The 19,873-nt window shown below is 38.5% G+C and overlaps 2 protein-coding genes across 12 annotated transcripts in view; both read right to left on the bottom strand.

Annotated features, from left to right (window-relative positions):
* The window catches only part of WDSUB1 (WD repeat, sterile alpha motif and U-box domain containing 1), a 34,574-nt gene extending 24,478 nt beyond the window's left edge, over nt 1-10,096 (bottom strand). Inside the window, exons 1-4 of one of the 2 annotated variants that reach the window (XM_063116503.1) lie at nt 9,973-10,096; nt 6,168-6,287; nt 4,905-5,320; nt 3,404-3,588 (exon numbers count right to left, since the gene is read on the bottom strand). In XM_063116503.1, the coding sequence (XP_062972573.1) occupies nt 3,404-3,588; nt 4,905-5,302 (583 nt within the window). In that variant the 5' untranslated portion in view covers nt 5,303-5,320; nt 6,168-6,287; nt 9,973-10,096. The remainder of the gene's footprint in view (nt 1-3,403; nt 3,589-4,904; nt 5,321-6,167; nt 6,288-9,972) is intronic. The other variant, XM_063116502.1, reaches the window with a different exon arrangement.
* Nucleotides 10,097-17,998: 7,902 nt separating this feature from the next.
* BAZ2B (bromodomain adjacent to zinc finger domain 2B) overlaps nt 17,999-19,873 on the bottom strand; it is a 204,921-nt gene continuing 203,046 nt past the window's right edge. For all 10 annotated transcript variants that reach the window (XM_063116506.1, XM_063116513.1, XM_063116508.1 and 7 more), the window contains one exon: nt 17,999-19,454. In XM_063116506.1, the coding sequence (XP_062972576.1) occupies nt 19,301-19,454 (154 nt within the window). In that variant the 3' untranslated portion in view covers nt 17,999-19,300. The remainder of the gene's footprint in view (nt 19,455-19,873) is intronic.

Raw genomic sequence — 19,873 nt, 5'->3', positions numbered from 1 at the left:
ATATAAAAACCTTCTTCCCAACAAAGGGCAGAAGGATGGGTAAACTAGACAGTGCCCACTATCTCTGAGCCTCAAGAGTCTAATAGACACAGCACCAGTCACATAATGAGTAACTGCAAGATTGGATTTTTTAAAATGTAAATTGCAGGTCAGGGGGTCCTGACCTAAATTGCAGCCCTAGTGTGGAGGCTTTAATCCTTTGCCCTGCTGCAATTCAATCCAGATAGGGAACAGCTACGCCTGCTATTTGCATTGAAGGAAAAGTTCCCATTCATGCATGTGGGAGCTTCTCCCCTCCCCCCCCCAAGTGCCCATTGGAGTGAATGGGACGTATTTTTCTATGATGGCTGGGGAATGCTGAGAGTTGTTGGACTTTTTTTCCATCTAAACATGCATAGGATTGCATCCTCCATCTCTAAACAATCAATGCCTATACCTCCACCTATCAAACATATGCTTTCCATTTTTACCTGATTAAAATAAACTGCTCTAGTCTGCCCAGTATCAGACCTTACCTCAACCTATCAGTCATGGGCATTTCATTTTTGTGTGCTATTTTGTTTTTGTGAATGTGGAGTGAATCAGAAAGGAAGATTGGAAAGAAGTAGAGAAGAGTTGTTCAGGTTCCTATACTGTCACTACTTAACTTTGTAAACTGACAAGGCTGCTGGTCACAAGAAAGATCCTATATTCTCTCTATAGTTTTTTTTTATTTTTATTTTACTTCTATACAAAAAAGGGAAGCATTTAAAGTGTATACAGTGTGACAAAGAGATGCAAGAAGTTATAAGAATGAAACAACGGTATAAATAATAATCTATTTAGTTGTAAATTGACATGGTTTAGTGGTCAGATGTACCCCCCTGTTTAGGAAATATATGCAGTAGTATCAGTGGAAGACCTTATATAGGTTTGATCCTAGTTTGCACAGTAAGACCAAACCACAATTTCCTAGTTCAGATATAACGGCAAAATACAGTTTGCTGCAAGCCAGTAGCTAACTAAGTGGAGAATACCGGGGGTTGTGGGGAGACACAAGTGAGTGGAACATATCCAATTCTATCTTCTGCCAATGGAAATGCATGCTCTCACAGTGAAGGGGTGAAATCAGATAGCATTCCATGGAGAAACACTCATTTCCTGGGGCTCACTTCTAAAATTGAGGAACTTTAATCATCACACTGAGGGTGGGCTGACTTCGAATTTCACAGCTTCCATGAGAATTATGAGTCTCTCTTATATTATAAAGGGGCTAACACATATGGCAGGGCACCCTCTAGACCTTGTTTTCTGTAGCAGACTACTAGGGGAAATTCTCTATGAGTAGTGGAGCCAGTGATGACTCCATCATCATTGTCATTAGCTGATCAGGTCTGACTTTCAGGCTACTGTAACTTCTGCAAGGGTGGGGCAGGTTCAGGATGGAAACAGGGGAGTAGTGTTGCAAAAAACAGGGAAACAGCCTTGGTCCCCCGGTGGATGACTTATGCCAGTGAATGAACAAGGAGAGTGTAGCACTATTAATTCTCCTGGATCTCTCAGTGGCTTTCAATAGATTGACCATGGTACCTTCTGAGGTACCTGGCTGGCCTGAACTTGAGAGGCACAGTATTGCTTTACTGGAAGGGCAGTCTCAGAAGGTAATGATGTGGTACTTCTGTTTGCCTTGTGGCCTTTGGCATTAGGTGTGCCACAGGACTTGAACTTTCCCCCATGTTTTTTGACATCTATACCAGGGATAGGAAACTTATGACCCTCCAGAACTTTTTGATGAACCATCTCCCTATTTGTTGCTGAAATTCTTACAAAAGGGGAACCTCAATATAATTTGGCATGACACTTATGTTCTTAAGTGCAACTGTGTTCTTAAGCCTGAGTGTACTCAGGATCACTTAGCACCGAAGAGTTATGCCTTAACTCAAAAAGATCCTGAGCATGCACTCTTATTTTGTAAATATAAAATACATTGGTGGACCATAAGAGTTCCATTTAAAAATCAAGATCGCCAATGCAAGACATCCCTGTATTAACCAGTATTTTAAGTTTCATCTTGATATTAAAGCTAACAACACTGCTTTTAAACAAGAGAGATGGTTTTGTTTCATACAATGTAAGAGTTTCTAAAAAAAGGGTCCCAGCCATAATATTGAAATGTTATTAATACCACACAGGAGAGTCTACACAAGATTATAGTGTTAAATTCACCTTCTGTACTTTACACAAATACATGCCTCTCACCGGTGTCACTGAACTCCAAATATACAAGTCCCTTGCTGCCCATCACTTATTCATGGTTCTACTCCTGCCATACACCTCTTCTTCCCAATTTTTCAAAATTCACACAATACAAATACTGAATGCTGAATAAATCACTACTCTGAGGACTCATGCAAACTAAATGAACAAATAGAACACATTTATGGAAATAATATGTCCAAGTGAAAAATGGAATGGGTTCCTAGTATTTTTAACTGATACAGAATTGAATCTGTTCTAAAGGACCTGTTATGGATATTTTCATCAGTTCTATTTCTTGGATTTAGACTACCTGTGGTTGGAGTTCTAGCCATAGGACTTTTTTGCTGGAGGAAGGGAGACAGAGACCTTCACAGATTCTCCCTTCCCCATGCCGTCCCCTATGCCCTCGAAAAGCTGTTTCACCTCCAGAACAGCAAGGGAGCTATAGGGTAATCTCTGAAGATCACCTCCCCCACTTCCTACAGTGGTAATCTCTGCTGGATCTTGGTCACTTCTTAGAATAGAAAGACCCTTTCCATTCACAGAAATGCAAGTCTCAACCCTATGATAACTATAACAGGCTTAACACATTAGTATGGTAGTTTAAATATTAACAGTGCAGTCCTATACCTATTTACTCAGAAGTAAATCCCACTATCGTCAACGGGAATTACTCCCAGGTGAGTTTACGGCTGCAGCCTCATAGTAGGCATATTAATGCAGAAGAAAGTCTCACTGAATTCAATTGAACTTACTAACAAGTGTGTAAAAAATTACAGACTTACTGTTTATTCTCCTCACTTTTGCTGCCTTTAAAGTGATTGAAAATGTAAAAAGATCCCAAAGAGGATAATAGCATATAATCATAACTTCTTAGAATAATTCTCCTTATCAAAGAATTTGGGCTTCTTTCACAGAGAGTACTATTAAGATTTTACAGATAAGCCAATCATCTAGGCGACTTTCTAGACATTCCCCCCCCCCCCAATAATCATGCTCAGTACAAGACCAACTGGAGAGAAATGAAAGAACTCTGAAACATCAAGAATAGTATGTTTCTGTTCCCCTGCCATAGACCCTGATGACAGAAAGAATATGAATAAGAGGTAGGGATGGAAATGAAAAAAAACATTTAAAGGATTCATTTAAATACAAGTTAACTAACCAGAAAGCGGCTGTGAAGAAAAGTCACAGCAAGTGACTCCAAGATCATGAGCTTTCTCATTATACAAGCACCTCATTTTGTCATCCCAAACAGTTAAATCTCCACATGAGGATCCAGTCACAAAGAAACTTCCATTAGGAGCAAATGCACAGGCTACCAAAGAGCCATCTTTAACACTACCAGATCTGAAAGACAAGAATATAAGAATTTGAACTCTGGAAGTGCAAAGTCCTGAAAACGTTACAAGTCTGAAAAATTAGTAATAAATGAAACCAAAACTGAAAGGTGGATATTTAAAATCAGTCAAATAGATTGACATCTAATGTATATTTTAAAATACTATAAAATATAAATAAATGATGTAACTAGAAAATACCAAGACCTATCTCTTTCTAGTCACTTGACAAAGATTGCATTCAGGCATAACGCTAAATTATAGTTTAACAAGCCATAGATTTGTGCACTGCCCGTCCCTTCTCTTTCTCTGGGGTGGCCATGAAGAGATTGCAGACTTCCATTCCGTCTTCGATTAACTGCAATTTAAGGCCCTGTGCAAACCGAAAAATGTAAGCTAAACTTAATTATGTTTAGTTGAAATAAGCCAGCTCCATAAAACTATAGCTTGAAGCTGGCTTGTTTCTAAAAACCATAGTTAGGATTAACCACAGTTTGTTAGAGCTTAGGTGAGAGGGCAAGGTGAGATTAATCTAAACAGAGTCAAACACTTCAGAACTCCACCTTGCAGTGCACTGGAGGACGGGGGGGGGGGGGGGGAATCTACGGGCTCATGTCTCACTGTTGCTTGTTCTGTAATGGTAAACCATGATTTAGCATTACATTCAAGTGAGGCCACTGAATCACATGAATACAGAAAGTTCAACATTCTTCTATATTTTAATTGAAGAATGAAATTAGATTTAAGCTAAATGACATGTACATTAATTTATTATTCCAAAATGCAGAATTTCTAGCAAGTTATATTTTATAGGACCCATGGTTGGGTTTATTTCCTCATTAGTCATAGCATTAATAATATTAATATTCTATCCTAGAGCAGTGAATTACAGTTCAGCACCCAAAAAGCTACTAACACCTATGAATACGAAATGGTGTTAGATCTATACAGAACTCATGCCTATAATAGCAATGTAAACCCGTGCTAGGAATTTAAATATTTATTTCAAGTTCTGTCTTGGGTAGCTTTCACAACCATAGTCTCCCATAAAGTACCTCAAAACCTGCTGCAATGTCAAGCACAACAAGAATATATATATATGTATTGCAGATGTTTATGCAATAACTGAAACTGGATCATGGTTGTCACTATTTTTATTATCAACAGAAATTATATACAGACTTTATCTTTGCTACTGTAATATAAAGTCTAATGGATTCTTCCAGTATAATAAATATATGGTAAAGTAGAGGCAGATCTAATAACTCACAAGATTATAATATTTGGGTAACATCATTCTAGTTAACTCAAACCTGGCATACTCACCGGTACACTTTCAAGGACTGAACATTCCAAAGATTTACACTTCCATCAGCTGCTCCTGAAACTAAGTATGCAGAATTGGGGGAAAATTGACAAATTCTTACAGGGTTTCTACAAGGGTGCTCCAACACTGCTAATTTCAATCCATTTTGAGTATTCCACAAAACTGTGTTGCCATCTGTAGAACACGAAGCTAAAATATCTCCCAAAGGAGAGAAGCAGCAGCAGTGGACAGCATAAGTGTGGCCTTTTAGAGGGGAGTAAGGAAGCTCAACAAAATTATTTAAAGAATACAGACGGATAGTTTTGTCCAAGGAACACGTAGCCAAGTAGGAAGAGGACAAGGCACAGCAGTTGACATCATCTCTATGATCTGACAGAGTACAAATTAACTTCACCATTTGGTCATATAAAGTTGCCTGCAATAAAGAGAGAGACGCTATAATAGTTCTTTATAATGTTGATTATTGTCCCCTTTATTAATCTTTCTGGCAAGAAAGCTTATCTACCCTTACATAAATATTTGGCCATTAACAAAGTATATATGATTTTTTCTAGTGGCTTCAACCAGAGTAAGGGTAAGCAAGTGAAGTTAAACAATAACAGGGCACCAGAAATACCTATCTGGACCACAAAGGAAGGTTTTAAAATGCTGGAAATTAAAACTTCACTTAGGGAAAAATCCTATACTGTTGAGACAGAAAAAAAATCCTACAACTTCCAGCATTCCCCAGCCAACCATTTTAGGATTGCACCCTAAACGTTTATGTCTCTGATGGTTATGGAGAAATCCTGAAAAAGTGACTATAGTAGGCACCCAGCCGAAATTGTATTAACAGTTTCAAAACGGACATTACTATCAATATAGATATTTGCTAGGGCATTACAAACAGCTCAGTGGCAGTAACCCAGTAGTGACTTCCTTGCTAAGCAAAATCAACCAATACAGACATTTGCCAACACACTCTTTTTCCTGAGACTGCAGAGCAGAAGGCATACATTCTCTGGCCATCTATTTGCCACTGGAGGTTACCCCCTCTGTCTCCCAGGAAGAATAGCCCAGTAACGGAAAGAACCAAAGGAGGAGCTGTAAGAAAGAACACTTGGTTCCAACTGTTCTGGGACTGCACAGTAGAGAAGGTAAGCACATCCATTAGTCAGAGGGCTAAGAGTTGCTGCATTGTATTTTATGTGTAAAAGGCAGGGAGGCCCATCTACCCGGATCATATGATACTGCTGAGATTATGTAATTTCAAGAATTAGTACCTGAATTTGCTGGCAGGAGCTGTCTTGTTCTTTAAGCTCTTTATAGTGCTTTGTAAATTTTAGGCACTTTTAAAGTGAATAATAATTCCTTCTGTAAAATGTTAATTGGGCAATAGGAGGCTGAAAGATGAAAAAGGAAAGCAGTTAACACAGTAGCATTTCATGCCATCTGACACACGGCTGGCGTGACCATATAGGCATCTTCTTGGAATGGCACAATTCAAGGAGCACCTACAATGCTGGAAGCATTTGTGCTGCTTTTGATATGGTTCTCAAACAAATAGGATTGCACGAATCCAAACTCTGAAAACTGCATGCTCTCATGGGTAGACTTGGATGAGGGGAGGCATCTTTTACCAATTTTCCCCTTGCAGCTTCCTAGGCCCCTTCAAATCTGACATGGAGGGTTGGGGACAAACAATCCTGTTGGCTTCACCTTGATCTTGCAATGTTCGGTGAAGGATCAAGTTCCTGACTGTTTAGAGGAACCTGCATGTGTTCAGCCAAACATACCGTATTTCTTCGATTCTAAGACGCCATCGATTGTAAGACGCACACTAATTTCAGTACCACCAACAGAAAAAAAGCTTTGATTCTAAGGAATAATAAATGACCTGCGATTCTAAGACGCACTCCGTTTTTAGAGATGTTTATATGGGGGGAAAAGTGCGTCTTAGAATCGAAGAAATACAGTATGTTGTTTACCCCTTCGTAACTTCAATTCAACATGCAAAGATGCGGGGTTGGAGGCCAGTGGGAACAGGGACATTGTTCTTGGAACACATGCAGGACAGCTTCTAATGAGAGATTTTCTCCTCAAAAGCATTTTATTCATGTCTTCTAATTTTGATCTTGATTTCCATATTTTCACTAGTGATACTCATTTTATCACAGGAGTCAAGAAACAAAACAAGTTTAGTACTTATTCTTTTCCCACTTCTAAGGTAATTATTTGCTGCCCTGTGAGACCCGTACAAATGCTATGAAGCCTCCAACTTCCTGCTTTTTCCACAATGCTGAATAGGCATATCTTGATTAAGCATAAGCAGGGTCATGCTGGATCAGACCAAAGGACTAACTAGTACAACATTCTGTTTGCGCTGTGGCCAGCCAGATCCTATGGGAAGCTCACAAGGACGAAATGAGCACAATTTAGTATTTTCTTGTTCATGTTCCCTGTTGCAACTCTTATTCAGAAGCATATTGCAGAGGTTTATCTACCTAAGAGTTACAAGCATATACTATGAAAAGAGAGGGCTATGGTACACAAACTAATGAACTTGATTCCATCTGAAATCGAGCTTTTAAGTCCCCACACATTTACACTGAGGTGTTGGGCAGATAAATAACGCCTAGTTCTCACTGATATGGTAAACCTATGTCTCGGCTGTACCACTTTGTGTTGGTAAAGGTTCATATGATTTCAATCTGCAGTCTGAAATGGTGCCATCTACAAATTCTTCTACAAATTAAATAACTTTATAAATAACAAACAGCAAGAAACAACGGGCTTCATTTCTACACTTATGATCGTAAATGGATCTTCCAATATGCTGGAATATGCCATTTTTTTACTGACTTCGGCCAGATCTACACCAAGCAGGATATGACACATTGAAGTGTGTACTGAGGCTCAACAGTTGTCACTACTGTTATAAATTGTTTTAAAGCAGTAACATAGATCCTGCCCTTGTTGCTTTTATTATATTATTAAAACCTGGTCATGACAATCTTACTGAAATAATTAAAATCACATATATATATTCAAAACATTTATGAGCCATTTGCTTGACTCAATTGTACATCATTACTCACTGTGTGTTCCACATACGTTGTGTTTTTTAAAGTTGTACTGTTACCTATCAATTGTTATTTGTACTGATATCTGTCAACTGTAATTTAACCGGCACAGTCCTATTTATTAAACTTGAAATCTGGATGACACAATTCTGAACGTGAATATTGGATTCTGATAGATTTCAACTTTGATTCAGCTAAAATTAGTTGTGTCTATGGGTTCCATCCAACACTGCACAAGTAGACCTCTGCCTGTGCAATGGGATTTCCCTTTCCTCTTCTCCCTCCCACCTGGCACCACTCCCAAAATCTGCTCTGGAGGTTCCCCAAATCCTTTGGAGCAGACTTGGACGGTACGCAGGGGGCTACAAGAGGGAAAGGGAATCTGTTCCTCCATCACTGAATATTCCATTGTCTGTTTTGCTGGATTTCACCTTAAATCCCATTCAAAGGATTTTAGCTGTGACTAAAATGTTGTTTTTAGTGGAACTTTCACCAGAGTTCTATATGTTTACAATGGAGGAAGTCCCACGGAGCAGAAGTTGAATTACACTCAGGTAAGTAAGGACATTTATTAGGATGTCAATTCTATTGAATTCAGTGAAAAATATTTTGAGTAAAAATGCACTGCATGACATCAAAGCTTCCCTCCTCCATTACCAAAACAGAAAAGCTTCTCTGTAGAAAATATACAACGAGATCCTATGCAAAAATTAAAAAAATAATATTGGAAGGTTATTTCCACCACTTCCTGTTCTTAGATAAGGAAAGTAACCACAATGTGTCCATTAGTTTTTTTGTTTAGGATTTCGTTATTTTTGTTCTACATTTTAAGCTTCTTTAAGCTGATTTTTTTTAATGGCTTCATGCTAAAATCATGTACCAAAGGTGCTTGCTTGGAGCCTACTTTGTAGTCCTTTCAGCACCAGATAAAGTCATTTTTATTTGCCCAGGAGTTTTAAACTTTTAGGGCATCATCCTATGAATGTTTAAACAAAACAAAACATCCCACAATCCTATGTATGGCTGGCTAGGAAATACTAGGACGTTTTTCTGTATAAACATGCATAGGATTTACACCCTTAATCTTCAACTCTAATAATAATAATAATAATAATAATAATAATTCTTACCCGCCTCTCCATCCTGATCGAGGTGGGGAACAGCAAGTATAAAATACATAAAATATTGATTAAAAACATACTACACATTGTTAAAACTTCCTAAAAAGCATAATAAAAACAAAACTTTAATAATAATTTTATTTCTATAATCTGCTTAATTTAACTCTATAATCTGCTTAATTTATTTCATGGTACTGCTGAGGTATATACTGATTTTATTATTTATAATTGTGTTTTGTTATTGTACGCCATCCAGAGAACATTGTTCTTGGGCAAAATATAAATATTAATAAATACAGCACCTGTGATTAAAAAAGTGCCAGTGAAACTGAATTCATCTTCTTCATACTGCCTTCGATTAAAACTAGGAGACGCGTTTTAAATTGTTTTAAACTGCGGCTGGTTTTAGTTTTTGTAACTAGCCTGTTTTGTCTGTTTGTTTTAAATTGATTTATGGCTTTAACTATCTTTTGCAAACTGCCTTGGGAGGAATTTGCTTTGAACGGCGGTATAGAAGTACAAAAATAAACAATATTCAGCGCCTCGTTTATAATACTATACCGACGACGCGCGGATAGCGGGCGTAACAAGCCCAACCACGGTTACCACAAAAGGGGGCTTCGCCACCTGCCACTCGCATAGGCCTGACCAGCCTGACTATGAGGGGATGACAAGGAAGACAAGAAGAGGACCTGTTGGGGGAAAGCGCCGCCCACCGACTCTAAGGCGCGAGCCGCTTATCTCCCCCACCCCACCCCGAAGTGGGGGAGGGGCGGTCTCTGCCGGACGCTCTATAACTGCCCTGATGGTACAAGCCTCCCCGGCGGTCCTTTATCAAAATTGACAGCGGGGCGCGCGCGTGCCCCCCCCCTTTCCATTCCTACCTCTTCCTGCGGCTGCGCTGTCGCTTCACGTCTCTCTTGTTCTATGAGCGAGGGAACGGAAGGGAGCGCGGCGACAGAGCTGGAGCAAAACAACACGGGCCCGGTCAAGTCACGTGGCAAATTCTAATCGCCTCCATCCGCGCCTGGGGGAGAAATGGAAGCAAGCGGCTGTGACCGCTAGGCCTGGAAGGCGGAAGTTAGAAAAGCGGAGGGCGTGTTCGCGAGGGCAGTGAATTCTTTTCGCCTTACCAGGCCTTAAGGCGACCCGTCCATCAATCCTTTTCTCCTCCCCTCAGGTGCAGCTTCATACCTGCCGCTGTTGGGAGCGGCTTTCTTCGTCTTTGCTAAGAAGCGCTCAGAATAAAATGGGAATAAAGGGAAGGGGGCTGCGAGCTGTAACAAGTCCGAAGAGCGAAGGATCATAAATCAACAGCAGGGTCCTAAAATTGACCATTACTAAAAGGGAAGGGCAGGAGGGGGAAGGGTTTAATGTTTTTATTATATTGTAAAATGGTAAAACAATCTAATAAACTTAATCACAGAATCAGAATGTAGGATTATTTTCTCACTGTGGGAGTGTAAGCCTCTTTGAGCGCAGTGGGACTTCTGAGTACATCGCCTAACGAAACACTTCCCTTGATCATATTTTCCAGATTTTTCTAAAAAGGCATTGGGAGAGGTTTGAGGTTGTCTTTCAGTGGCCATTCCCCAAACTTCCAATATCAATTCTTAATTAAAATCAATTCCTTGTTAATCTACATAATTTGATATTTAAACCATTGTCTTTCCATTTGACAATGGAAACATTCTTGACATAATAAACTCACAGTATGGCAAAGGGGAATTTTCTGTGTGTGTTTATAAGGAGGGAAGCAACCTTATTATATAGGTGGTTGAAAAAACATGCACTGTAGTATACAAACATATTAAGCATGTAAACTAATGTATTAATCACACATTTAAGGCCTTGATCCAGCTATGTGAATGTTTAGCTGCTCAAGTACACAAAACAGACAAATTAACTGCAAATTTATACACAATTCAGAAGTAAGCTTTACAGAGTTCATTGAAACTTACTTCCAGGTAAGTGTGTATAGGATTGGAACTTAAATATGTGTTTGAACTAGAGTCATTACTACCAGTGATGATGTTTGCATTTTTATATCTTATCGGTTGCTTCTACATTTGGGGGGGGGGAATGTCTTACAAATTTAATATAACACTATCAGACTGTCAGTATAAAGTTGACCAGTTGCATTTCTGTTTAGAGTGCAACAAAAGAGTGCTGCTGGATCAGGCCAAAAGCCTATCTATAGTCCGGCATCTATTTCCCATAGTGACCAATCATCTATGAGAAGCCCAAAAGCAGGACATGAGAACAAGAGACCTCTTCTGCTACTGTTCCTTTGCAACAAAAATTCTGTGATACTGACTCTAATCCTGGAAGCGGCCATCAGGACTATTTATTTATTTTATTTATTACATTTTTATACCGCCCAATAGCCGAAGCTCTCTGGGTGGTTCACAAAAATTAAAACCATAATAAAATAGTAGCCATTGATAGCTTTATCTTCCATGATTAATCTAATAACCTTTTAAAGCTGTCTAAATTGGTGGCCATCACTACATCTTATGGTAATGAATTCCACAAATTAACCATGCACTGTGTGAACTGTTTCCTTTTGTCTATCCTAAATATCCCACTATTCAGGTTCACTGGATGGTCGTAATATGGAACTGGGAGAAAAACTTTTATAAACATGTCAGGTCCCCCTGCCTCGATTCTTTTCTAAGCAAAGAAAAAGTCCCAAGCATTGCAGCCTTTGTAACATATATTCATTACTGAAATGTGAACCAGAATATTAGCTAGCCAGTTAAAAGCACAAAGTGAGATATAAGTACTTTTCTGCCATTGCAAAGGCTTCGTGCCATCTTCTGATCTGCATAAATATTTTCTGGAGCCCAGAGAGCTTTGATGTAGTAAATAGATAAAACAAATACATAGACAGGAGAGGAACGTAGCAATGCTGCAGTAGTATCAAGTGCCCCTCCTACAAAGCATCTGCTCTTTGGACTGACATTTTAAGGAAAAATGGAAAAGAAGTGTAAGGACTCAGGGTCTAGGACCTGCAGTAACCAGCCTTGAAGATCAGACATATTCCACTTGGTTTCATATATAAATGTCTGCTATAAATGTTTTTCTAAAAACTTCCAAATAGTGTAAGTCTATTCTCTCTTGTCTAAACAATTACAATGACTTCAATCCTAATTAACGCTCCAGGGCACTCCTGTCAGTGGACAAGGCCAATTTTCATTTATTTCCCCTATGGAGCCTCTTGTCCCCTGAAAATCTGCTTCAGAGTTTCATGGGACCCTCTAGAACAGTGGGGGAGGGATGGAGGAGGTGCAGGTGGGAGGGAGAATTGGGAAAAAAATGTCTCTCCCCTCTCTTCCGCCAGCAAAAGCTTCCACTGGATGAGTCCCTTCCGTGGGGGACTTGTGTTCATGGAGTGTTAGTTAGGATCCAAGTCAATATATTTAGAATAGCCACTTGGCTGGATGCCTGTGGTAAATAAGTATCCCCTCAAGGCAACTGGGAAGAAGTTATGATAAATTGGCAGTGGGGAGTTCTATGTTTTTCAGGCTATGTGACACACGAACAAAAGGGGCAAGTGTATTCATCACTTGCAGTACAAACGAGCAAGAGTTTTATAGCAGCCTAAAGTCCAAAAATTCTGTCCTAAGCTTTAATGGACTAGAGTCCACTATTAATTGTGTGAACGTGTGACTGCTTTAAAATGTAGTACAATGCTCCCTTGTTCCTCCCATAGCTGTGCACAAGACCTTGTGCAACAGACTAGCTTGGCCACTAGCGCTTCCTTCTTCCTTTCAGTTCTTGTATTTGCCTAGGCTTTGCTGATATTGTTACAAGTGTACCAATATGCCTTATTTGACCCATCGTGGATACATTTTTAGTTTTAAAGATTGATCCACTTGGGATTGCAGCACTTCCATAGCCAATAATATTTCATCTAAGAGTTTTTCTATATCCAGCTGTTAATCCACTGTATCTACTTTCGGTTTTGTTGCAAAATTGAGATTGAGCACTACACAAAGAGTGTGGCTTTTTCTGCTTTTCTGTTACATAACCTCTAGGTGGCACTAGATATTGCCGAACAGCACAATTATTCAAATAAAAAAGTGTTTTCTTTCAGTTTTACAAATAATACTGTATTTTCCCTGTGCTAAAAAAAAAAAAAGCTAACTGAAGCAGCTGTTTACAAATAGAAGTGATACTGGAAGGTCACATTGTGTTTAAAGAAGCCCTAAACAACCATTTCAAGCACACAGTAAATGCCTCATGTAGAAAACCTCTCAAAGTTTCAACACACAAGCTATTTAAGTCTAGTGGTAGTTGTACTCAGTCGGGATGACTAAGAGGTATGCAAACGTCAATTGAAGGTAATTACACGGAACAAGATCAAGTTGGTTTAAGCCAGTTTTCTCACCTTGCAATCCACTTGATTGTATTCTAAAGATTGGAAAAACATGACTTCAGTATTACTCATACCAAGTGACAGAATCTTATTGGGATTTGTCTCTCAGCCTCTTCATGGTTTTTTTCAGTCAGGGCCAGCCCACATTTTCTGCCTGAGGTGAAGAACAAGATGATTCCCCACCCCAATCTATCTAATGAAGTTGATTGGACTGAATCTTACTTCACCTCAAGACAGGACAGCATCCTTCCACATCAGCCTTCCCCTCATCTCTCATTCTCTCTTACTGTCAATGATGTTACGCTTACTCCGGTCAAGGAAGCTCGTAGTCTTGGCTTTATATTTGATTCCTCGCTTTCCTTTATTCTCATATTGAGGCAGTAGCTAAATCTTGTCGTTTTTTCCTGTATAATATTGCCAGGATTCGATCATTTCTGTCTGTCTCTTCTGCCAAGACGCTTGTTCATGCACTGGTTATTTCTCGGTTGGACTACTGCAACCTTCTTCTCACTGGCCTTCCTTCTTCTCACATCAGTCCATTGGTCTCGGTCCACCACTCTGCCGCTAAGATCATCTTCTTGGCTCGCCGCTCTGATCATGTTACTCCACTTCTGAAATCTCTTCATTGGCTTCCAATTCACTTCAGAATCCAATATAAACTTCTTCTGTTGACCTTCAAAGCTTTTCACGGTCTAGCTCCTTCCTATCTCTCCTCTCTCATCTCACACTATTGCCCCGCTCGTGCTCTTCGTTCCTCTGATGCCATGTTTCTCACCTGCCCAAGGGTCTCTACTTCCCTTGCTTGGCTTCGTCCATTTTCTTCTGCTGCTCCTTACGCCTGGAACGCTCTTCCAGAACATCTGAGATCCACAAGTTCAATCGCAGCTTTTAAAGCTCAGCTAAAAACTTTTCTTTTTCCTAAAGCTTTTAAAACCTGATGTTGTTTGGACTCTATACTGTTAGTTTACCCTACCCTGTGCCTGTTTACCCTACCCAGTGCCTGTTTGCATTCTCTTCCCCTCCTTATTGCTTTACTATGATTTTATTAGAATGTAAGCCTATGCGGCAGGGTCTTGCTATTTACTGTTTTACTCTGTACAGCACCATGTACATCGATGGTGCTATATAAATAATAATAATAATAATAATAATAATAATAATAATCAGCTGAATGCTTCAGGTTAGCTTAGGGGACACAGGACAGGCTGCCTGGAAAATACAGCGCTATCCTCCAACAATGGGGAATTGCCAGGGGACAACCACCACTTCCACACCCCTCCATACCACCCAACATCTTCTACTTGAGGTGACCACTAATGGTATGGCAGGCCCTGTCTTTAGTAATTCTCAAAATACTTTGTAAGGCTTCAGTAAGCTTTGTGCCATTCAGTTAATTGCACACAAGGCAAAATAATCAAATTGGCTCATTGACTACATTTGCCCAATGTTATTTGCCCAATGTAATCCAGTAAAAGTTTGAACATGTCCTTCAATCTTTATCTAATTTGTCTATGTGTTCCTTTAAAGGGATTAAAGGGATAATATAAACAGAAGCATGTATGATGTAATCTATTTTAAAATAGTGGGTTGGGAAACATTTAAAATATTCAGATAATGTCCAAACTTTTCAGGTTTCAGGACATCAAGTGAATTTGAACAACCAAATTTAAGATATTAAGGGCCCCACCACTTTTTTTTTTTTAAAGTACACATAATTGTAATTAACCTGGTATTCAGGTTGGAGAGCAAAACTACATCCATAGTTGCCCATCAATTGCTTTATTAGTGATCAGCTTACTGTTTAGCTTCAAGCTGATCACATCCATCTGTTCCTCTTATATTCTCATTGTTCTACTTAACATTTTCTGCAACGTTTTCCTCTCTTATGATCCTTCAAGGCTGGAAAGAAAAAACCACTTCATCCGTAATACACTGGATAGAAAATCGTACAATTCTGATGTTTTATTTGAGGGGGGGGGGAATAATATCACCAACAGCTCTGTCCTGATAGGGACATTTGGTCTGCATATATAGAATTATATGTGAAGTAGAAAGTAAAAACATCAAAACATAGGTGTTGATATATGATTGTTGTGGTTGTTTTTTGTTTTTGTCAGTGTTGTATGCTGTGTTTTTTATATATCCATATGTAAAAAATAATTAAAAGTATTAAAAACTTTCCCCATCCCAATCAGCCTTTCCCTCTCTTTTTAAAATAGTCAATCTGAATTGCTGTTACAAGTTCTCCTAATGTAAAATCCTAGTGTGGCAGAAAATCCAGCAATTAAACCTGGATTACATGCAGTGGAAGAATTCAAGACAGGCCTAACTAGTTATGTTAAAGAGTATGCCGCTCCCAATCTATCGAATTATTACCTTGTTCAGTGTTCAGCTTTTGTGCTGGGGCCTCAGTATTTAACTTTTTATTGTGTTAGTCTAACAGAAAACAAGATAAATATTTAGAAAATATAATTTACTTCTTAAATTTAATCCAAAGATTGTATTAAATAGATTATAGTAGGCTCCAGAATGCCTTAGATTTTTAGTATGTTGGTTTGGCTTACCTGTTGGCCTGGGTGCGTAATACTGATTGATGGCCTATGAGGAGGCAAATTTTATGTGTTCGGTTAAATTTCAGGAGTGGAAGTCTCTTCAAAACTTTTAATGCCAAGAGAGGAATGTTTTATCATATCACCCATGCGAACCGATCTTCTCGAGTTAGAAACCTCTGGTTTCATGCATGTTTCTTAATCAGGAAATGTCATTGATTTTATCTGTTGAATCACATAATGTTCATATAACCGTTACAATCCTATTCACACTTACCTGAGAGCAAGCCCAATTGCACTGTAAGACTGCATGCAATCCAACAGGACTGCTGCTCTTTAGGTGGAGGCTATAATTCTACACACACTTACCTGAGAGTGCCCCATTGAACGCAGTGGGAGTTATGTTACTATTCTGATATGTACCTACTCTTGTGGGTAAGATGCTCTTCGGAGTGGGTTGCCTAGGGTTGAGTCCCACCACCGACTATTTTTACTGCCACCGCACGTCTCCAGCCAAAACTTTTGTTATGGAAAAAAATCTGTTTTGTTGTTCTACTACCCTTCTCTGCTGGATGAAAATCAAAAGTATTATATGGTGAAAATTATTACAAAACTGGAATAAGTTCTTTTCTTTCTGATAACTTCATATTTTTCAGGAGCATTCACTATAATTTCTTAGTAATGAGCTTGGCCATAAATATGGATAAGTCAAGTGGAACAAATCTTCTTGTAAGCCTTTGTGTACTAGAGATAAAAGACTGATTTCTAATTTGGATAAAATAAAATAAAACATTTCTGAATACTTTATTATAACTAATTACCTACTCCTCAGTCACATGTATTAGGCAATGCAAGTTAGCAATAATGTTATTCTAATGCTACGTGCATGACACTCGAAGGCTGCAATCCTATAGGTCCTATTGAACTCAATAGGGCTTACTTCTGAGAAAACATGTGTAGGATTGCACTGCACAGACCTGGTAACAAAATTTTAAAAATCCATTACCATGAAAAAAAAATCCATTACCATAACAAAACAAAAATATGCATCCTAATATAAGTAATGAGGTTGGACACCACTGAGAGCTATCGGTTTATAATGATATAAATACTTGTGCCAGTAAACCTGGATGGCTCTGAACATTTTACTCCACCAGGGAAATACCGTGACATAAGTGCAGCAGCCTTGCACCTATATAGAGTTGCCTGGGAATATGACCCACTGAACTCAGTAGAGCTTACTTCTGCATATATATGTATAGCATTGCATTACAAGTAATGCTGAGCCTCAAACCAAAAGACATATATCATATAATGGGTGTCACATACAAGTTTGTGCAAAAACACCTGGTGTTGCTTGCTGAACAGGGTTAGGATTTGGTGCAGGTGCCCCTTCATGGGTATGAGGCTATAACCAGTGGTATTCCTGCCAGTGATAGCCAATGGAAGGGCCTGAAACAAACCCCTGCTGACCCACCACTCAACTACACCAGCCTGGAGCTGGTGTACCTAATTTCCCTTCCACTGTAACTACTGGGAGGGAAATTAAGAGAAGCCCATATTGCCAGAGGGGGTGAGAGCTAAACTTCTGCCCTGGACAGCATCTGCAATGCTGCACTCCCTGACCTAAAGTAGGTTTGTTTTGCCTGAAGCCTTTGGTTTAGTTCTGCCATAGCATTCACATATCCCTAGTTAGCTTTGAGTAGCAACCACTACCATTTAACAGTTTTAAAGCTGGCATTCCAGATAGGTCTGAACAAGCTTTGGCATGACATCATAGACTGGACAGGATTACAATCAAAAGCCATCCAAACTACAGCTTTGGCTGTAGCTTTCGCCAGATTCTTTTCTTGTTATGGCTTATAGCACATTTTCTATTCACAAAATCTTGCTACTGAGAGAAGTACTTTTTTAAAAAAAAATACTACTCCTGAATAGAACATATACAAAATTAAAATAACTGAGAAAAAAACTGGTTTGCAAAACAGTCTTTTATTGTATCCGTGCCACACATACTAGTGAAAAATAACACTCCTAAAAAATGAAGAAGAATGCTACCTTTTCCACAACGTTTTGTTTTAAATGAAACTTCAAGTACTCTTACATAGGTACAAAAAAAATCTGATCTATCTGCCTCCAACAGGCCACCACAACACACAGTAGATAAAACACAGTGGTTACAAATGTCTTTTTGTTATTTCTGTGGCAAGGCAAATGGAGGGAAATGTTTTTATGAAAAAATACTGTGTGCGTAGGAAATTGTCACAATTTTTTTTCCACATGGATACAAATGATTATACTTGAATTTGAGGCCCTGGTGGCTTGAAATTATATAACAAAATAGAAAAATGGAAAACTAATATCCCCTACACCCTGTTTTAAAGGCAGGCACTACAAAGATTAAGGAGACTCCACAGTGTTGGTAGAGGATAGTTACTGTACAAGCCATATAGCTATAATTACCTTAAAACTAAAATAAAATGCTACAGTCCTTCTAAGGCATAAACAATGTCTGCAAACAATATGTACACATCATACATATTTAAAACAAGACTTAATATAAACAATAATGAACAGTATATACATATGTCTCATTTTTATTCTTCACTGTCTTGAAATACAATTTAACTACACAAGTGATGCAGCAACATATATATAAATGTACTTGTAACTCTACAGTAAAGTTTAATTTTTCGTGCTTTTTACAGCACATCAGTGTAAACAGTTTTACTTGGCTTTGTTTTATATTTTAAAACATTCCTTGTTGTATTTTCAAGATTTAAAGCAATTTTATTTTCTAATTCTTCCTTTTCACAGAAAACGAAGAGTCTGGATGCTATTTAATCATAAATAATTCATAAAATTAAATACATTTACTAAAAAATAAACTACAAAGTAAAAAAATGAAAAATAGATATTTATTGAAAGGGAAAAGAGAACCTTTTTCCCCAAGTAGAGCTCTGGTGGTTGAATATTCAGTGCGTTTTGATATATTTTAAATTGCTATTGCACTATTACACCCCTTACGTTTAAATTCTTTGGGTGTGCTTCCCTGTTCTACCTAAAATAGTTTGATAAAACACACAAACCAAGAACCAAGGGCCATGGTCGCTGTAGGAGTGAAGCCTTAAGAACCAGTACCACTCCCCTGTGATACTTTAAGGAAAAATAAAACAGTCATTAGTTATGCATGTGCCTTGTACTTTAATGTAAATACAGTTCACATTGCTGGTCTCATTTGTCCTCATTTAAGAAAAGAAAACATGTTGGGCTGTGATCACTTCAGCTCACTTTGAAAATCTCTGTCCATTTTTTTTCAAAATGTTTCCTCATGTTGTGGCCGGCCCGACCTATGTCAGAATCATCTTCATTAAATGTTTCACAGTTGTCAAACACAAGCCTGACATCTACAGCAAAGGCTTCAAGATTAGGATATCTGAAACAAAGAGGAGTGACATTTACTAAATACAGAAAGAAAGCAAGGAATCTAAAAACCCTACCAAGAAAAAAGAAAGAACCGGGTTAGTTTATAGTTGCGTTATACCAGGAGTCAACGAACTGTGCAAAGTACTCAACCATTCTTTTCTACTACCCATTTGTAAAGTCCAGTCTCACCACAATATACTGTAACAAATAATTTCTAGAGTAACAGGACCTTGTACACAGAACTATATTGATAATAAAAAAGCACTTTTTAAAACTTAATTTGTGTGTGTGTGTGTAAAATAGGAGTCTGAACTCAATAGGACTTAAAGAAATAGATTCAGGGTAGCTCTCTGGGTTCATCTAGTTAAGGGCACACATTGGATCCAGCATTATGTATACTAAAAAAAACAAAAAGAACAAGAGGTTCAC

This window comes from Elgaria multicarinata, chromosome 2 (genome assembly GCF_023053635.1).
Source record: "Elgaria multicarinata webbii isolate HBS135686 ecotype San Diego chromosome 2, rElgMul1.1.pri, whole genome shotgun sequence".
NCBI lineage: Eukaryota > Metazoa > Chordata > Lepidosauria > Squamata > Anguidae > Elgaria > Elgaria multicarinata.
The sequence above is the reverse complement of the archived record's forward strand: the minus strand, read 5'-3'. Positions and strand labels throughout refer to the sequence as shown.